At 40.6% G+C, this 17,078-nt stretch overlaps 1 protein-coding gene across 1 annotated transcript; it reads left to right on the top strand.

Moving 5' to 3' along the window:
* The first annotated feature begins 272 nt into the window (after nucleotides 1-272).
* On the top strand, nucleotides 273-4,641 carry gprin3b (GPRIN family member 3b). Its single transcript, XM_028564589.1, has 2 exons — nucleotides 273-345; nucleotides 2,117-4,641. The coding sequence occupies exon 2, from the start codon at nucleotides 2,204-2,206 to the stop codon at nucleotides 4,400-4,402; it is 2,199 nt and encodes a 732-aa protein (XP_028420390.1). The 5' UTR covers nucleotides 273-345; nucleotides 2,117-2,203; the 3' UTR covers nucleotides 4,403-4,641.
* The last annotated feature ends 12,437 nt before the right edge of the window (nucleotides 4,642-17,078 follow it).

Here is a 17,078-nt window from a genome sequence, read left to right as displayed (position 1 = left end):
CACACACACACACACACACACCATGAGAGGTCAATTGTGAACGGTCCCCTTTTTCTAAGCATGAGGCAACGCTAATAAAGAGCTCAGTGAGGCAGCATCCATCGGCCGGACCGCGGTGACTCATTGCGCACGGTCGGTCGGTCAGTCAGTCAGGGGGCTTACATTTTGCACTTCGCTGTGTAGGATCGATACCATTTTAAAGACCTATATTCTGGCGGAAGGCGTGGCTTGGTGTCACCGACACAGGGCTGGTTTTCCATATTAATTTCTAGGGTTTAGCCTCATCTCACTGACACGGACGCGAAAACGGCACCCCAAGGAACGGGACATAAAGCGTCTCTCAAGGTAAGCCACCCTCCTCTTCTCATTAGACTGTGTTTTCCTTCGTGTCAGATGTTGAATTTGTCCGCAAGGTCATATCAAATAAGCACATCTCAGTGGCTTCTTTGATATTGGGGTGGGACATAGCTGCAAATGTACGCTACATGACATAGATCTTAATTGGCCCTAATAGGTCGTGTGCATCACTTTAATGTATGTAACGTTGTGCATGAATTTACATTCTGGACACACTCTGTCTGGTATCTCTAAACTGCTGCAGACAATTAAGACACCAGTGCGTTTTAATTGTTGAATATCTAATTACAGGCAGGATTATGCTTTCCATAAACAGTTGCACTTTGTCAACAGACTGCGGATGCGTAGTGGGATAGCACAAACAAATGGGCTACACCTGTCCATGACCCAAAACAGTAACCTACTATTCTGTTTTATTCAAGTCACACTTAGCAATGACTCTTTCAGATTAACAAGTACATTAAAAGATACATTATTCTGCATCCTTGAGTAATGTAGGTAAACGTAAATATTACCTGATCTGTAAAAAAAAAAAAAAATCTATTATGTTTGTTGTTGTGTAGATGTGTATTGTTGTGAGAAAGGGGAATAGCTGAAAAGACAAGGCTGGGTATAACCTTTCTTTCAGTGAGATATGCTGCACATTATGCAGAATTAATTCTCATCAGTAATGTCAGTGAAATGGAAATGGCCAACTTGCTCCCTGTGGACCACTGAATTATCAATCGGTGGTTCTTCCTCCTCTTTTGATGAAGCCTGTAGCCTGTTTTGTATGATTAAAGTCTTACTCACAGTGCAATTCGTTTGTCTGACACCAAAGGATCAGATACCTCAGACGTCTGCTGAGTGCTGGCACATTACTTGCAGAATTGGCTCAGATGCTTTGACACTTAGGAGACAGACTGAGGTGGAGTCATTCATCAGGTCTGGGATGAAGAGATTTGTGAAACCGAATGTATGCTGGATTGATTAGATAAGAGGACCAAAAGGCTCGTTATTTTAGGCTTACAAACCTTTTCTGTTTATATTTCATAAATGTAGCTTGACAGAAAAAGTTCAACTTGAGAATTGTTGGGAACTGCATGATACTGCCAAGCAAACACATAACTAATTTGTGTTTTTAGAACCAGACACAACTATTGGTTCCAGTGAAACTGGAACATATACAATTTCTAATCAGAAACATCCTTTCCTTATCTGTAATCAATTTTAGCCTACATTAGGTCAAAGTCTTATTTCAGCACTTTGCTTACTTTACTTGCAAGTTTGTAAGTTTTCTTTTCTTTACTCTGACACAGAATTTCTGCATGTTCTTTAGGGATTATGTTTTAAGTAACCTTTACAGTAACTAATCATCAATCAACATAACTGTTTAAAGAAACATAGCTTGTTGTATACATTTCACATCATTATGATTTGGACATAGAGTGTTGGTATTATAATTTTATCTTATGGTTAATTAGATCCTTAGGCTTGGAGTCACATTCAAAACAGTAGTTGAATTGGGCAAATATGGGTCATTGATTGTTCTGGTGCTTTGCCTTTATTGTAACACTGATTATTTAAAAGCATGCAAATGACTTTTCAAAGAAACAAACTGGAATGTAGGCTAACTTACATAATGCTCATCTTGGCCTGGACTGCGAGGCCTATGTGAGTCTGGTCTGATTATTTTTGTCTAAATCAAGATTCCAGTTAATAAAAAGTGAAGCTCAATCATTAAAAACAAACTAAGTCTATTTCTATTTTCCTCTTTTAGGGAATCACACAAAGTGACTGATATTGCACATCTGTTTTCGTCTTTGGATTACGACAATATTTAAGGACTGGAACAGTATAACCCAGCATGGGAACTAACCCAAAAAGAACAGTGACCGTCCAGATGGTGCCTCAGCTGGCTGTGGTGGACACTCTGGGCAATAAGGAGCCTAATGCCAACTGGGCTAAAGAGCCCAACCTCAAACTCTCTCATGTCTGTCCAAAACCCACCCTCACATCTCCTGACCACAAACAGGTTAACTCATCTCTGACTGCTTCTCCCGCTAACACCACCCAAAAAACAGCTTCCAAGGGTGGTGAACCGGTTAGCAGCACTGTGTCAGACAAACCAGTACCAACTAATGATAACCAGATAAAGTCTGAGTTTGTGACAGGTGGAGACCAATTGATGCAAGACCAGTCTCTGACAGGCCAAGGTGTGGGTGATGCAGGAGGGGACCAGAGGGATTCTAACGCTAATATGAAAATGTTAAGCCTGGCTGATGAAAAGGATATCTGTAAGGCCGATGTGTTGTCTGCTCTTTCAGCGTCAAAGGTCGACATGCAGACCAATGACTGCAGAATAAAGGGGCCAAGTGGAGCAGAGGAGAAGTGTGCAAAGCTGACATCCTCTGCCAAAGCTGCAGCACGAGAGGACAGTAATAAAAATGTTTCTCCAAATAATAAAAATCTTAATGCCTGTGAAAAAAGGCATATGACATCTGAACCACAACACGATAATAAAGGGAGTATTTTATCTCCCAAAAACAAGGACACAGCTGAACCACAGAAATCTCAAGAGCCTGATCATATACGTAGCTGCTCACAAAGCTCTGGGAGTCTGCAAGAGACTCCCAAACCTAACCAAAGCAAGGAAACTACTGCAGCTCCTCTTAGCAGCACTACAAATCTGTCTAAGAGCAAAGATGCAGAGTCTACAAATAAGACTTCAAGTTCAACGCTTCCAGAGAAGGATTTGCCACCAGTAAAGAAACCTACAGTCTCCTCAGATAAACATCAGCCAGTGTCTTCACAGAAGGACCCCTCCACTCTGCCCCAGGCTACACAAAACATGCTGGCAGATGGGCATGTGTCTGAGGAAGCCAGCAAGATTGACACAGCTGTCCATGAAGGGCAGCAGCACTGCAACCTGTACAAGGAGGCTTCGACGATGACCTTATCCCCGTCATCCACTCCAGTCAGGCAGTGTCATGATATGGAGGTTCAGGCGGTAGCAAACATGTGCAGTAAGGCTGTGGCCACAAGTCCGAGCCTGCTGTCTTTCGCCATGCCTCGTAGGCCCAGCAATGGTGCAGTCCCCAGGGAGGCTACGCAGAGCCTGGCGGTAGTCTACCAGGAGGATGGCGGTGTGGCACTACATCAGATGAGCATGAGTTCTCTATCCGCCTCTACTGATCCGAGGTCAGAGAGACTCACTGTTGAGGCGGAGATGTGCCCCAACAAAAATGCTGGCGTGGTTTCCCACTCAGAAACATTGTCCCAGCAGCAAGACAAAAGGCTCGGAGCAAAGCCTAAAGAACCCGGGTCAGCTCTGTGCAACATCCAGCCAGTTTATCAAATCAACATTGAACACAGCAACCCCAAGGAGCCAGAAAAGACAGGCAACTTCCAGATTAAAACCGGAGTTCAGAAATCTTCGGCCAAAACAGCCCCTGCTGAAGCTCCCTCTCTCAAATCAGTAACAGCCCCAGAGACAGCCAGTGCTAACAAGTCTGGATCTGTTGACATTAAAAATGCTGCGCTGTCTAAGGTTGCTGTTACAACCGGGCCCAGCAAGGCCCTGCCAACAACAACAACAGCAACAACAAACACCACATCCAATCCAGCTGTAACTAAAAAAAAGGCTGAAAGTCCAAAACAAAAGGCTAAAGGAGGGGGTAAAGCCCCGAAGAAGGAGAAAAAGTCAGGCAAACAGAAGATAGAACCGGAGAGAAAGGATAAAGAGGACGACCAGAAGCAGAAAGAAAAGGGCGTCCATGATGTCGTCTGGGATGAACAAGGGATGACTTGGGAGGTCTACGGTGCTTCTGTGGACCCAGAATCCCTTGGTTTTGCAATTCAAAGCCACTTGCAGTGCAAAATCAAGGAGCAAGAGAGGAAACTGATTGTCCAGACCTCTTTCCGAAAGTCAGTCTCTGGTGTTGACTCTCCGCGACATGGCAAGAAGAACAAAAGGAGGCAGCAGAACATTTTCAGGTCAATGCTGAAAAATGTCAGACGGTCCAACTGCTGCATGCGTCCACCTCCCTCCTCCGTCCTCGAGTAGCACAGCACAGAGGTAGCCAATGTCAAACTCCTCCCTTTTCCTAGAGGGCAAAATGTTTGTCCCCCCCCCTCATCATGATTACAATGCCAAGTGAAAGCATTAAAGGGGTGATAGAATGCAAAACCGATTTTACCTTGTCATAGTTGAAAAACGAGAGTAAATAGGACATACATAGAACCTGAACATCCCATTGACACATCTTTCCTATGCAAATCTCACAATTTGAAACTGCTGCTGAAAACGGGCAAATCTCAACCAAGCTAAAAGTTGATGTCAACTCCTCAACTCCTACCTTATTTGGCTCTACCTTCTATCTTTGTAACGCCCCAAAATTTACATAGGCTACACCACTGACCTGAGGTCAGCTTAGTCTTCTGAATCTAGGTCACGCAGATCTCAGAAGTTTTATACATTGTTTGTCTGCTATTTAATTACTAAATTCACTTCTGAAACTTTTTTATGCGAGAAATCAACTATGTAGAGGTCAAATATGTGCCGTTTTACGAAAATTGATGGCTAATTGCAAAGTTCAGTAGCTCAGCAGGCTAACAAGACAGCGGCCGGTGCTGCCTCGCCACCTGCTGTGTCCTCCTTCACAGACCCCGGCTCGCTGTGACCTAGATGGAGCTCTGTCACGGCCGGCAGCCCGCGGCACTCCATACCCGCGCAAAGTCAACGTTTCTGGGTTACTGGACTACCAAATGCCGCTGCCCTAACAGAGCTCCAAGGCCTGCAGCTAGCTGCTCTCCCTCCTCTCTTCCTGCTAAATGGTGTGTGTGTGTGAGTGAAAAGTGCAGTCAGCGAGCTTGTTACGCCTTATCGCAAGTTCCAGTTAATCTTGTAATGGATATGTGTGTTGAGTTATTTAAACAAACAATCGGGGAAATAAACGCCTCTTGTCTGCGAGTGTCATTGATAATGCCCGCGGTGAGCTGGATGGAGCTCTATCAATGAGAGCTATAAAGTGTTAGCTTTGTAAGACCTTATGGTAGCTGTAATATAAGTGGCGTGACGAAATTCAAAGTGTTAATATACTATAGTTATGCCGAAAGTGTAGCTAGCTAGCCGCAATCTTTACCCATAGGATTGAAGGGACACTAGCAGCTAACGAAACCCCTCAAATTCACAAAAATGCATTAAATTGAAAGCTGTAGCTTTGTAAGACCTTAGGGTAGCTGTAATATAAGTGGCGTGACGAAATTCAAAGTGTAAATATACTATAGTTATGCCGGCAGCTGGCAGCTGGCCAGCTCCGCGGAGCCCCGAGCCCAAGAAACGGTGACTTTGCCCTGGGTATGGAGCGCAGCGGGCTGCCGCTGTCTCGTCAGGCTGTGTGGAGCTCCTGAACCGACACATCTTACCAAATTTGTAATTAACCATAAATTTTCGTAAAACGGCCCATATTTGAGCTTTATATAGTTGATTTCTCACATAAAAAAGTCTCAGAAGTGAATTTAGTAATGAAATAGCAGACAAACAATGTATAACATTGCAGTGTCTGAAATATGAGACCTGCTGTCTCGCCTCCAATGTATGTGTATGTGGTTCCATATTTGGAAGAAAAGCTCTCGTTCCAAATAGGGCCAAAACACATGGATGCATAAGGGCCCATAGAATAGCAACCGGGCTATTTTCAACCCAACCAATGTTACTTACCCTATTAGGAGAACTTAACCTTAACCTTAAGAAACAGTGTGAAATACCCTATATATTCATTCTGTCACCCCGTTAATGGGACAATGATCCCTGTAAGTAAGTATAGTGGAATGTTGTAAGAGTCAAACTATGTGTGATGTTTATAATCAAAGAAGGTAGCAAATAGTACTATAAAATGAACAACCCAAGACTTATTTTCTAGAAATAGATATTATGAAAAGAGAGAACTTCTAACCGTTTTTAAATAACAGAGGCAATAATAGTGAAACGCATGTTTGTTAGTTACAATGGCAGTCCAGACCTTCACAGTAAAAGGCACTGATCACGGGGTAAACATATTTCTTACTGTCAGAATAGTTGTGCAAGTATATTAAACCAACATCTCATTGCATTTGCTGCATTTATGGTATATGTTTTTGAGGTGTTTTGGGGCCCTATATTTATAAGATTGCTGCATTTTCTTTTCATGCACATTTCTTTTATGTGAGTGATTACAGTACGTTGTACTGTTGTGCAAAAAAAGGGACTGTATGCATACATGCACTGTTTAATCTCTATTCTTCGTTGTTTTTTCTATTAAAACAAAAAACTAAATTGAGATTTATATATTCTTCATTTCTGACCTATAGCATCCCTGTTCTGATGATATTTAAGCTTCTTTTTTTAAGTTTATTAAAAACATGAGATAGCACTTCATTGCGTCTGAGCCAAGTGCACATGTGAGGGGAAGTGAAAGCAGCAGGAAACATCAACGCAATCCACAGGAGAGTGTCAGACTTCAGCTGAGAGTAAAGGTACAGTACTGTAGGTTATAGACTGGGCTGGATATGTTAGTGTCAGAGACAGTTTCTGATCCCTTACGGGGGCATGAGGTTTGTTCCGAGGCTAGTTAGCTCCCAACTCTTTCCTTTTGAGACAGAAGAGATTAACATCCCAAGTCTACATGTGGGCCTAGATGGAAATATTTTATAATCAATCTAAGCGTTTACATGAATCCACCAGTTAGCATTGCTTAGTTCTGTGTGAACAGAATATCTACAAGTTCAGGGTCCAGTCAGCCAGAGAAAACATTTAGTGCATTTCTGTAAAATAGAAATCAGTGAAGGACAGCAGAGACCCAATCTTGGGGATATTTCTAAGAACAAAATGTACTGTTTTGGGCATTGCCTTGTGGAGTAAGCCTGAATCAAAGATACAATTTTGAGCAGATCATTTGGAATAAGTGCAGTGCAAGAGAAGACTTGGAAATTTGTTATTTGCTACCTCAGGTCTAAAATAGGCAGTTTTTGTTTTATCTGCATTGAACAGAAGAAATTGTCTATTGCCCATTGTTCATGGCATTTTTAGTAATGGAGACCTGGGTGCTGAGGGACAATAACAAAAACCTTATCATATGCAGAAATGATAGCAGCTAATATAGAAACATATGCTGTAATGTTGTAAGAGCAATTTTAGGATACCAAGACACACACACACACATACACACACACACACACACACACACACACACACACACACACACACACACACACACATGCACACACATGCACACACATCAAATATCCATCATTCAATGCAATCAAAGCTTCATTTAGTGGATATAGTGATATATTGTCAATGCACCCTCGCATAACCAACTATTTAATCATACATGTCTTAAAGATCCCATATTGTAAAAAGTAAGATTTCAATGTATTTTTTGATTATAAAGCAGGTCAAAGTGCTATATACTGTAAATACTGTGAACATATCAAAACACTCAATCCACAGAGAAATGCACACAGCATGTCCCTTTTATTCTGTTTGGCAGTTGGAATCAGTGAATGCATTTTAAAGCATGCGATTAGTCGTTTAATTGATTCATCGATTGACAGGAAAGGAATCAGCTACTATTTCAGGCTGTAACTATGATAAGTAATGCACTATAATTCGTATGTATTCCACGTATTTATTGCTGCATGCACTATATTGACTGCTGCTGTATAGGAGCGCTGTGGTCCGCATAGGGAGGAGGTCAGGGTTAATGGGTTATAAAAGACAGGGCTTTCAAGCGGGGGAGCAGAGTTTGTTGTCATTGTTTTCAAAAGGCTTAGCTTTGACTAAAACCCTTCATACTCAGAGGAATATTTCCAGAAAACAATTCTTTGATGGTGAACACTTCCTTTCAGTGTGAATTTACTGTCCTGACCAGTGAAACGCTGATTTCAGGCGACTGCTGTTATTGTCTTTACAAGCATGTCACTTCCTGTTAATATCAGGATGTGGTAGCAGGGAGAAAAAAAGTCCTCTATATTCGTACAGTAGTCTTTGTTACAACCTGTAAATAGCAACACAGACTGAAGCGCCTAATCTTCAAGGCTTTTTTATATAGATCCACTAGGATCAGAGGATCACATATATGAAGTTGTACTTATATGTTATATCTGTCTCATACCTGCTCAGATCTGTGTAACAAGAACATTGAAATGTTTCTGGAAGGAGCAATGACCGCCATGGCCCCATTACCTACTCTTATTTAATACAAGTCTTATCCTACAAAGCTGATGGAAGGGTGCCAAACTGACATCACGAATATGTGGAGTCATATTAAATAAATTCAGCCTCAGGTAGATTAATGTGCGTCGTCGCCCTCCTCCTCCTGTTCCAGTCGAGGTAAGTTTCTCCTTTACACATCCACTCTGTCCATTTCTGTGTGCCCAGTCACCAGCTTTAACTTCAGATTCTTTTGCCATAGTTTTAATTAGGTACAGTTTCAATCTTTAATAACCCCTTACTCACTGTGCCGTTATGCCTGGTTTTCATTTGGAAGTGCAGATAAGTTTTGTCCACAGGCAGTCATTAACACAGAGAGAGATTTATTCCAATGATAGGGAACATGGAGAGGGATTTCAAAGGCACATGGACAGACATGTACCACCCACTGCTATAGTTAGTGGAGAACAGCATTCAACTTGCTTTCAATATTCATCTCACTGGCTGTATGCTCCGTGCCCTCCATGGGTATTTTAATTAACGCATGCAGCGGGCACATAACTGCAGTCTATTTTCTTATATGGGAAGAAAAATCCAGCAGTGGAGTGTACTGTTAAACCAAGGGTCTGCGGCACACACTGTAAGTTATGGAGATGTACTGGGTTTGAATCTGGCCTGTCAGTTGTCAAAAAATTACAGGATAAGGCTTGTGTTATCAAATCCAATGAAAAGACCAAAACCAACAATGCATTAGTCTTTCACTTGTAAAGGAATAGTAGCACATTTTTGGAAATACACTTATTTGCTTTCTGGTGGAGAGTTAGATGAGAAGATTGATACCACTCTACATGGGAAATATGAAGCTTCAGCCGACAGCACGTTAGCTTAGCTTAGCATAAAGAATGTAAACTGGGTGAAACAGTTAGCCTGGCGCTTTCTAAAAGTAACAACATCAACCTACCAGCAGCTCTTACGCGGAAAACACACCAAGCAGTGGCGAAGTGCCGCCTGCGTCGAGCTGCCATGCAATGTCTATATGCGGTGCCCACTCTGTGTTGCGGCCGTTGGATTATGCAACGAAGTGCACCCAAACTAAAAGTTGGGGATAGTTAAACTTTTTGCACCAAAGTTTGCCAAGATTATACCCGCAGCCAATCATTAAACAGTGTCCTGTGACTCCTGTGACATGTTGACCTATGTTATAAAGAATTTCTTCCTGCCTGAATCACATAAACATGCTTCTTGGCTGCAGAAAATTCTTATTATTGCATTAATGGTGTGTTTTTGGTGTAAAGCTCATTAGCAAAACATTTTATGTTGTTAGTTTAATACAGGTTAGACAGATTTGTCATTTGTTTAGATAAAGCCAGGCTAGCTATTTCCCCTTGGTTTCTAATCTTGACGCTAAGCTAAGCTAACTGGCTGCTGGCTCCAGCTATAGACCCTTTGCACATGACGTCACACTCTACTCGCGCGAATTATGAACGCCATGACGGACAGCGGAAGAGCTATACTCTAGACGGACAGCAAGTCAAACGCGTACGTGTTCGCTCATATAATAAAATGGTTATTTCTTGTTGTGCGGTGGGCTTCTGTAGGCTTTGTGTTATGTCTGGTTTGAGTCTTTGTGTTAACAAGGGGAACACACTTCTAAGGTTCCTTCGATATTTAATGTATCACAAACTGTCCCATATTAAATCACTCTTAATGTAGAGCTAACTAACTATTAGCCACATAATGCTAGCGCGTTAGCCTGCCTAAACTGCTTCTATTTAGTTAGGTTAGTTAAGTTTAATTATCTTAAAGTGATAACAACAACAGACCACACAGACTCCATTTCTCTTAGTATTTGAATAGTTCACAACTTCCCTTCGGTTTCACTTTATGTGGCTCTTTTGGGAGTTTGTTTTTGCATCTGGCTGCAGACTTTGCATGGAGCTCAACAGGTGATTGCGAGCTAACGTTAGCTTCCAAGATAACTTGTGTTATTTATACCCGAAGTCAGCTGTTCAAATACACGAGTCTACTCAGAGGTTGCCTTTAATATGAAGGGAAATTCAAATGTTGGTAGAAGTTACTAAATAAGTCCCTACTGAAGACATTATAAAAAAAATGGGTCATAAATATATAGTTTCATTTTTTCGTTTTTTAATTCTTGAAGTCTCTGTCCTATAACAGCTGGGCACTATAGTTTTCAGCAAATAAATAGTACATTTGTTGGGGACTATTTTTAGCTGTGGATTAATACACTTTGGCTGCACTAGTATTTACAGCAGCAGGACGATGTATGTGGGTTTGACTCAAAATAAACTACAGTCCATGTTCATCATAATGAATAAAGTAACATTTTGAATCGTTTGGACAACAATGGAGGTCTGTTGCCCCAAGGAATGAGATATATCAGGCTTTGGCTATGGTTATAGGATCCATTCATTTTCATTCATTGTTTTCATGGGATTTGTTGACAAAAGAAAGATAATCCTGCAGCTCAAATGCTAACGAACAAATAATGTCTTAAAAAAAACTAAAGTACGGTAATGTACATTTTCACTTCACAGTAATAGAGGTCACTTTGTATATAAAGTGATTGTCAGTCTAGTAATTGTTAAATTAATATCTTTGAAAACATGACAGATGTGAAATCTCAGCACTAATACCCAGCTTCAGAGCAAAATAATAATCTTTTAAATGCCAGAAGCTAAAATTAAAGAATGATAGTCCGTGAGAGGCAGCAGGAGCCCACTGTTATTGAAACTAATGATACTATTATTCTGGACAAGGAGGGAAACTGTGGCTCACACTTTACTGTAAAAGGATTTTAGTGTGATGTGAAATATTTACTGGATTTTGTTATTTATAAAAAGAGAAATCATGCATTATTTTCCTATATGCATTTACAAGGTTGAGGCATTGTTGGATTTGGTCTAATTGATAAAAAAATTTAATCATGAAATTAATCTGTGCATAAGGATAAATTATTGACCTGCAGATCTTTATCGATTCCTAAATCAGGTTTATAAAAGGCTATGTTTATCTACAGTTGGATGATTGATAATAATATAAACATCTTTTAGGGTACTTTGAAATGCCAAATTAGGTATTCTGGCATGGCAAAAATCAGATACTATCTTGCACTGTCACTGCAACATTTCAAAGGGTAAACACCAAACATTGGCCATAGGTAACTCAGGAATAGCATCCTCTGATTCTGGTGGGAATTCAGGGCAGCAGCAACATTTTTGAGCTATAGTTAAAGTCCCACAAATAAGTCATTGTCTTGTTATTGGGATTTGAGATCTGCTTGCAGTTACCCAGTTAGCTCCATAAACACATTAGTTATACACATTACAGTTATCCAGACCATCATCAGGATAACATCTATCCACGCACAGATCATTTTTGGCAATATAAGATACAATTTTATCATGGGTTTGAGTGTTAATTACTATTTACAAGTCCTTTTTCTGAGATTGTGGACTATTTAGTAATTAGAGGTGGCTGGTGATTAGTGTTGCCATTTAAAGGGGTGATAGAATGATTATATAGGGTATTTCACACTGTTCCTTAAGGTCTCCTAATAGGGTATGTAACATTGATTGGGCTGAAAATAGCCCGGTTGCTGTTTTATGGGCCCTTATGCATCCATGTGTTTTGGCCCTATTTGGAACGAGAGCTTTTCTTCCAAATATGGTATGCTCATGAATATTTAAATGAGCTGCGTGCTGATTGGTTGAGGAACCACATACGCATACATTGGAGACGAGACAGCAGGTCTCATATTTCAGACACTGCAACGTTTCATTACTAAATTCACTTCTGAGACTTTTTTATGTGAGAAATCAATTATATAAAGCTCAAATATGGGCCGTTTTACGAAAATGTATGGCTAATTGCAAATTTGGTAAGACGTGTCGGACTTCAGGAGGTCCACACAGTCTGACAAGACAGTGGCAGCCCCACTGCGCTCCATACCCAGGAGAAAGTCAACGCTTCTGGGTTACAGGACAACTGGGGCTCAGAGCTCTGCAGAGCCGGCTGCCGGCATAACTATAGTATATTTACAGTTTGAATTTCGTCACCAGTGTTGGGCAAGTTACTTCCAAAATGTAATACATTATAGATTACTAGTTACTGTCATTTGAGAGTAATTAGTTATATTACAATATTACTGTCTCTGAATTGTAATGCGTTACACTACTTTTGCATTACTTTTGAGTTACTTTCGCCAAAATAACAGCGGAAGTTTGACTTGGCAGCTAGCTTGTGAATTTCATCACCGGATCAATAAAGTCTCCTCTTTATCCTCTTTAATACTAATATTATAGATTATTCATAATATTTTTGTATAATTATTATGGATATGCAAAGTAATTAAAGCTATAAAAATAGATAAGTAAAACGTACAATAGGCAAGTAGGGGAAAATGAAAATACTCAATTAAAAGTACCTTACAGTTGTGTTGAAGTACATTGTTGTAAAATGTTTGTTTAAAGCACTTGAATAAGAAATTCATGTTGTTTAGTTTAAAAAAGTCTAAAGGAAAGGGTCAATTATAGTGTGATTAAAACTCACTATACATTAATTACACTACTTAATTTACAGCTGATATGTGAAAAGGTCCACAACCTTATTTAACAGTAATTTAGTTTTACTGCGAACCGTCACAGGAAGAGCTTTTATTTTGAAGTAGCCTACACGGAAGTTGTCTGTTGTGTACTCTTTCTAGCTTGTGTTGAGATGAACGTGAGACCCTAGATGCAAACATGTCCGTCAAACTAAGTTGCTCACTTTCTGGTTTGTAAAACTGCAACATTGAACAGTAAATGGTCACAGTAAAAGACAAGCGTCTTTGGTCGTCATTCGAAGCCATTCCACTACAGGCATAGTTACTCTCCACGGCTGATAAACTGAAATTATATTTACGTGTAACAAGCCTAAACATTAATTCCCGACATGTTTAAATCTGTCTGCGGCTCGGACACTGCTGTCCGAGCTGACGTACCGTCACCTGTTGGGACACAGATGTTATGAAATAATATTCACGGCTTTTTTTTCCTGTGAACAAATGTTTCGCGGTGTTGGGAAATTCTTAAAAAAAATTGCGTTAAAATGCGTTGTAACTCGCGTTACTGAGATTGTAACGGGTATAATATTACCGAAATTTAATTAGTAATGCGTTATATTACTGCGTTACAGCAAAAAGGAATACATTACTGTAATTGCGTTACTTTTGTAACGAGTTACTCCCAACTGTTCGTCACGCCACTTATATTACTGCTACACTAAGGTCTTACAAAGCTACAGCTTGTGTCCGATTTCAATTTAATGCATTTTTGTGAATGCGAGGGGTTTTGTTAGCTGCTAGTGTCCCTTCAATCCTATGGATAAAGATCGCAGCTAGCTGCAGGCCCTGGAGCTCCGTCAGGGCCTCGGCATTTGGTAGTCCAGTAACCCAGAATAGGTGACTTTGCACGGGTATGGAGCGCCACGGGCTTCCGGTCGTGACGGAGATCCATCTAGCTCACAGCGAGCCGGGGTCTGTGAAGGAGGACATGCCGGGCGGCGAGGCAGCACCGGCCGCTGTCAGTTAGCCTGCTGAGCTAGTGCAAAATTTGCAATTAGCCAACAATTTTCGTAAAACGGCCCATATTTGACCTCTACATAGTTGATTTCTCGCATAAAAAAGTCTCATAAGTGAATTTAGTAATTAAATAGCAGACAAACAATGTATAACATTTCTGAGATCTGCTAGCCAGGGTAAACCCTGACGAACTTCCAGCAAATTTGAGATTTGCGCTGCAAGTCAGTCTGGCGAAGAGCCAATTCAAACCATTCAAACCCATTTCCAATATCTCCAAAATCGAGGCACCAATCACAACCGCTGAGACGGGCTTTACACCAATAACAACCATTGAGGCGGGCTTTAAGCGACGACGATAGCGCAGCGACGGCGAGCAGCTTTTTGTTTACGTTCAACATGACGGCTACCGAAGCGCAGCGTCACCCGGATCGTTGGTCTGATTGGTTGGACTATCCATTGCGCTCAGAGGGCATTTGAGCAGCGTCCATTGGTGACGCCCCTTTGGAAATTAACTGTCGATGAACCTTTCCCAGACCCACTCTCAGTTACAACTGAGAGTGGGTCTGGTGTCAACCAGGCTATGGATCTGCGTGACCTAGCTTCAGAAGACTAAGCTGACCTCAGGTCAGTGGTGTAGCCTATGTAAATATTGGGGCGTAACAAAGGTAGAGTCTAGAGCCAAATAAGGAGGAGCCACAATTCATTTCAATTCATTGAGATTTGCCCGTTTTCAGAGGCAGTTTCAAATTGTGAGATTCGCAGAGGAAAGGGGTGTCAATGGGATTTTGAGGTTCTATGTATGTACTATTTACCCTCCAAACTGTCATTTTTCAACTATGACAAGGTATGATTTAACATCTGACTGGTGGAAGCTTTCCATTTTTAACCATTTCTGTTTTTCACATCTTCTGTGTTCTCCTTCTCTCGCTCCTCGCCCTTTCAATACAGACTCCCCATTTTCTTTCCAAGCCTCCGTTTCTCTGTGTCCCAGACGCCCCTTTTGCTCTTTGACAATGATATTATAATGATGCCAGTAACGGTGAGGTGATTAAAGCTTCTGCTGGCCTCCACTCTGTAGAATATTTCCTATAAAATAGTGTGCAACTGCTCCTCTCTCCTTACTTATCCTCACATTGTATCAGCCAGATAGCTGGAAGTGAGGCTCGTCCTCCTGATGGCCGCTCCGTTCTCAGTGGAATATGTGGCCTACATTTGTTTGTAGTGCAGCGTTTGGCTCTGTGAGTGTCTTCCTTTGTCAAACATTTCCAGTTTCCTGCAGCAAATCCCCTTTTGTTTCCTTAAACATTCACTGTTTTGTCTTTCTATCTGTCTCTCTGTATATCTTTCCTTTTTGTCTCTGTAGTGTCTTTTCATTAATACTGTACATAGATCCAGCATTTTAGAGCACATCATTGATTGCTTACCATTCAGCTCACAAGCACAAGCCCCCATAACCTTTATAACAGAGCCTACACGTGCACAAGATGCATGTTTAAAAAAAAAAAAGAAACACACACACACACACACACACACACACACACACACATATTCACAAAGGTCACCTTCCATGACTTCATTAGAGACTGTTTTATTATGGCTGACAGATGTGCCCATAAATCATAGGTGGAGCAAGAACATCCAAAACAAACTGAACACTGATAAAGGTGAAACACAGTGAGAAAGGGAAGTGATAGATAGAAAGAGAGAGACATATACCTGCACACATATATCAATATTCTGTAGCTATTGAAAATGTCTTTCATAGTAGGTTTTCAGCCGTCATACTCCCTAAAGAATGATTTCTTCCGTCATCTTCAGCGTCTCCATGAAGAGATATAGCAGCTTTTGTTACATCACAGCCTTTTGTCCCAGAGAAAAAATGGAAGTCTTTATCTTTAGAGGAAAATTAACTGTTAAAGGGGAAAGACGGACAGATTGCTGCTTCAGAATCTAATATACCCAAAGTGAGTCTGATAAAACCCAATCAAGCGTCTTTGTATAGAGATTCAGCCCGAGATGAAGATCCTCCTTGTGAAATTTATCACTTCTAACCTTGGTGCTTTGGTTGCAACACGGCCTGTGTTACGCTGCATTGTCTGCAACACTGCAAAGGAACACTTTGGATAGATATATCCAGTGTGCTTATTTTATATAGGCTAATTTCTGTAAATTGTATTTACCGTCTAAATAGGGAATGATTCAGAACGGACCAGAGGAGACAACATGAATTTTAAAATTCTTACATTGTTTGAAAACAATGAATAATGGATATAGTGTAATAATGTACATTATAGTGAGTTTTAGCTCAGTGTTTAGCTGTCCAGCCCTCAACTTTACTGTTTTGACTGGTGACTAGCTGTTTGTTTGATTGACTGATAAATGGTGTTTTCTTTCCACACTGCCAGATTATCCAGGTTAAAGTTCTGGTGGAAGAAATGATGAAACCTTATTAATGTATTGTTTTGTATGCCAGAAAGTAGTCAAGTTTAAACATTTAGTCTAAAATTACTGCAATCAGATTATCAAATACCCACCATCTGTAAGTTTTTCATTGAAAAATGCAAACACCAGGTTGCTTAAACCCACAAATTCACAAAAAAAAAAAAAAAAACTCAATGAGGACATAAACTCAGCATCCTCACTGCCGTTTGCCGATTTAAATCTGTTGACTATCAATACATTTCACGCTGAGTGTTGATGAAATGAAAGAGCTATAAATAAAACATCTAGTCATCAGTTTTTAGGATAATTAATTTGCTGCTTACAGCTGAGCTGAAACACTGCACAACATCACAAAGACACAGCACATGATTTAGAAACTGCAGTGTGATTTAAAAAAAAAAAAAAAAAAAATAACTAATTGAAAAGACCTTAAAATATTGTATTGTTGCACAATATCCCAGCTGAACCTACTCCCTTATTTCTTTAGCACCCTGGATTGTCATCTTTAAACAATGAGGACACACT

This window comes from Perca flavescens, chromosome 2, assembly GCF_004354835.1.
Source record: "Perca flavescens isolate YP-PL-M2 chromosome 2, PFLA_1.0, whole genome shotgun sequence".
NCBI classification, from domain to species: Eukaryota; Metazoa; Chordata; class Actinopteri; order Perciformes; family Percidae; genus Perca; species Perca flavescens.
Note: the sequence above shows the minus strand (reverse complement) of the source record. Positions and strands in the feature narration are given on the sequence as shown.

Coding starts and splice junctions, on each gene's coding strand:
- gprin3b (XM_028564589.1), top strand. CDS start 2,204: ATGGGAACTAACCCAAAAAGAACAGTGACCGTCCAGATGGTGCCTCAG.